The 3,107-nt window shown below is 48.8% G+C and overlaps 1 protein-coding gene across 1 annotated transcript; it reads right to left on the reverse strand.

Annotated features, from left to right (window-relative positions):
• Positions 1-810: 810 nt before the first annotated feature.
• On the reverse strand, positions 811-3,101 carry PPP1R3D (protein phosphatase 1 regulatory subunit 3D). Its single transcript, XM_006024104.3, has one exon. The coding sequence runs from the start codon at positions 3,085-3,087 to the stop codon at positions 2,479-2,481; it is 609 nt and encodes a 202-aa protein (XP_006024166.1). The 5' UTR covers positions 3,088-3,101; the 3' UTR covers positions 811-2,478.
• Positions 3,102-3,107: the final 6 nt, after the last annotated feature.

Here is a 3,107-nt window from a genome sequence, read left to right on the forward strand (position 1 = left end):
AGACTGGGAAAAGCAGTGGCAACATGAGCACAGCTCCTAGCCACCTGCCTTCAACACAGGCACAGGTAAAACCCCAGCCTGTGCTAATGCAGTGCCAAAACTACCTGGCCCACATGCTGGATTGAAGCCAAGAGGGTGAGGCGAAGTGCCAGCAGCGCAAGCACAGCTGGAAGCTGCCCACCCCCAGTGTAGCTATGGACAGAGACAAAGCTCTCCAACTCCACGGGCTTGATCTGGCCTGCGGGCCATATGTTGTGGACCCCTGTTACAAGAATTATTTAATACACAACTTATATTAAGAAACAGATTACAGAGAAAATGAGTGACTTGCCCCGTCTCACAGAAAACAGCAGAATGGTAGGGAACAGAAGATAGATTTTCTGATTGCCACTCTGCAGTTTTCACCAGTTAAACCAAGTGCTAATGCATCAACTGGACAGCTCCCAATTCAGGATTTAAATGTTTTGAATACTGCTGACAATAGGAAACATCACATATCCGTTCCAGCTTCTGGCTGACAGCTGAGACTTGCGAGTGATGATTCCCTAAAGCTACCTGCAGACTTTAAGAACTAGAAGATACTGTTAAAAAAGAACGTTAAACTCATTGTCCCTTAAAGTTGCTGCTGCACTGTCCACTCTCTTAGTTTTCTTATGTATGCATTTTAAGAGTTATGTTCATTATTACTTTGCCATATCTTTTTAAACAAAAGCAGTAACACTTTAGGTTGCTGGATCTCTCATACTTTTTAGGTGTTTGAAGGCATGAGGCTGTACTTTGTAGCTCAGGTGTGTGGGTACTAGCATACGGTATACTATTCATGTTGCTTTTCAAAAGCCATTAGTGGTTTAGAGTGCCTGAATATCTGTTGTCCTCCTTGATAAACTGTCTGATTTTCAGGAAGTGCTAAGCATCTGCATCCTGGAAAAGTGTCATTTTAACAGATGGTTATAAAACTTTATAAAGCTCAGGCAACTGAATACTATAAAAAAAAAAACAAACCAACAAACCTCAGGCACTCAAGGCCACTAGTTACTTTTGAAAATTAAGGCTACCTATGCAAGGTAAATACAGCTTTTCAGGCATTTTCACTGTAGGAGGCATTGTCTTCCCTTATCTGAATTTAAGCCTGTGTGTTGCCAAAACTGTACAGGACTCGATCCTCACCCCACTAGAGGCAGTGCAATAGGTTGTGTAAGGGGGAGGCCATCCCCCCACTCCTGCGTAAGAGAGACTCTTACCAGTGGATCCACAGTGGCACCGGCCATGCCTTCATCCCTCCTAGAAGCCACCACATTGTGCTGGAGCAGGAGGAGCCAGGGCATTTTTGTTTAACTGAGTAAAAGCAGGTAATTATAGGGTTCAAGACACTACTGCCACAGAGTGAGAAGACTGCAACAGAGACGTAAGCACCAGAACTCGTGGATTCTATTCTATGGCCTGGTCACTGAGTGGCCTCGGCATTTAGCATCTCAAATCTGTTTCCCCACTTATAAATAGGCATAATTACTAGTCTCCCACAGGAGTTGAGAGGCTTAATTCATTAGCATTTCTCTTTTATCATCAGGTTATCTTCAGGTAGAACGGACAGCAGAAGTGCTATCTTCAGGAAGAAGTGCAACACTGCTATGGAGTTACTTAGTAAGAGCAGTTATTCAAAAGGGGAAACATCTTTTTTTTTTTTTTCTTTTTCCAGAGACCCACATGTATTTCACATGGGGAAAAAGAAGAAGAGAACTTCCCCACAAAGGGCAGCCTCACAATTTAACAAACACTACGCTGTGGTTAACAATCCCTTTGACTGCATCTATAACATGCACTGCAGATAAGAAAAGGCACCAGGTTTACAACTTATTTTTTAGGGCCACTGTCAGATAGTATCCATCTAATAGCCAGTGGTTGCTAAAAATAATGAAAACCAACAATAAAAATATTAAATGCGTTTTAAATATTAATAAAAATGGACCTGAATATAAACATTCCCTCGCAGCACCTGCATCCTAGACTTTGCATCAGTGGCATAATGCCCAAGAACCAGTGTGTAAGAAGTGGCATCCTAACAAAACTACAAAGCAAAACAGTCTATTTCCCACTGAAGTGCAAAACAGAAAGGCCGTTAAAATTATGAAACATTAGTTTTAAAAGTTCTGCCTGCGCAATCTACAGTATTTCCCAAGAGCTCTGTTTCGCTTTTAGACATTATAGCTTTAAATCTGGCAGTGCCCCGTTGAGCCAATGCTGCCCTGACATGCTGAGAGATCCCTTTGAATCGCGTGAGACGGCAGGCAGCTTTTTAACACCCAAGAAGAGCTTTGCAAGGAGCTCTTATTTTCTTATTTTGAAACGTCTCTGAACAGCGCGACGGGCTTCAGCAGGCTTCCCGCGGTGCCACGGGAGAGGTCGCAGCCGCGTTGGTCTAGGATATCGGATTGCCCCAAAGAACCTCGTCTGCCGTCGGAGAGGGCGGCGCCGCGTCGCTTAGATGAAGTGGATCCAGCTCTCTTCGCACTCCCGAGGCATCTTGAGCGGGTGGCTCCTGCAGGTGAAGCTGTAGTTCTGGCCCTCGTTGTTATCCCAGTACTCGTGCCCGTCGACTCGGTACCGCACCGCCAGCTGGACCACAGAGCAGGGCCGCAGCAGGAAAGGAGGCACCGGGAGGAAGAACGTGAAGACGTCGGCGGGGCCCAGCCTGTCCCCCTCGGCGACGCCGCTGTGCCAGCGGGCGCACACCTCGTGCAGGCTCTGCCACCGGTCGAAGGTGTAGCGCACCGACACCTGCTTCTCGAACGCCACGTTGAGGACGCGCACGGTGCCGCCCAGCCCCAGGTCCGAGCTGCTCACGCGCTCCAGGCACACGCGCTGGCGCCGGAGCCGGGCGGCGAAGTCGGCGGCGTCGGCCGGCGGCGGGAAGTCGGGCACCAGGCACTGCATGGCGAACTCCAGGTCCACGCTGCTGCAGCACAGCGCCGAGTTGATGGAGAGGCGGGACAGCACGTGCAGGGGCACCGAGGGGTCCTCGCTGCTCTGGAAGACCTTCACTTGGGTCAGCTCCAGGCCCAAGGCGTCGGCGAACCGCACGCGGTTCATGGGGCTGCGGCAGCCCGGCA

This window comes from Alligator sinensis, unplaced genomic scaffold, assembly GCF_000455745.1.
Source record: "Alligator sinensis unplaced genomic scaffold, ASM45574v1 scaffold970_1, whole genome shotgun sequence".
NCBI lineage: Eukaryota > Metazoa > Chordata > Crocodylia > Alligatoridae > Alligator > Alligator sinensis.

Excerpts from the sequence above, each read along its gene's own strand:
- PPP1R3D (XM_006024104.3), bottom strand. The coding sequence starts at position 3,087 with ATGAACCGCGTGCGGTTCGCCGACGCCTTGGGCCTGGAGCTGACCCAA.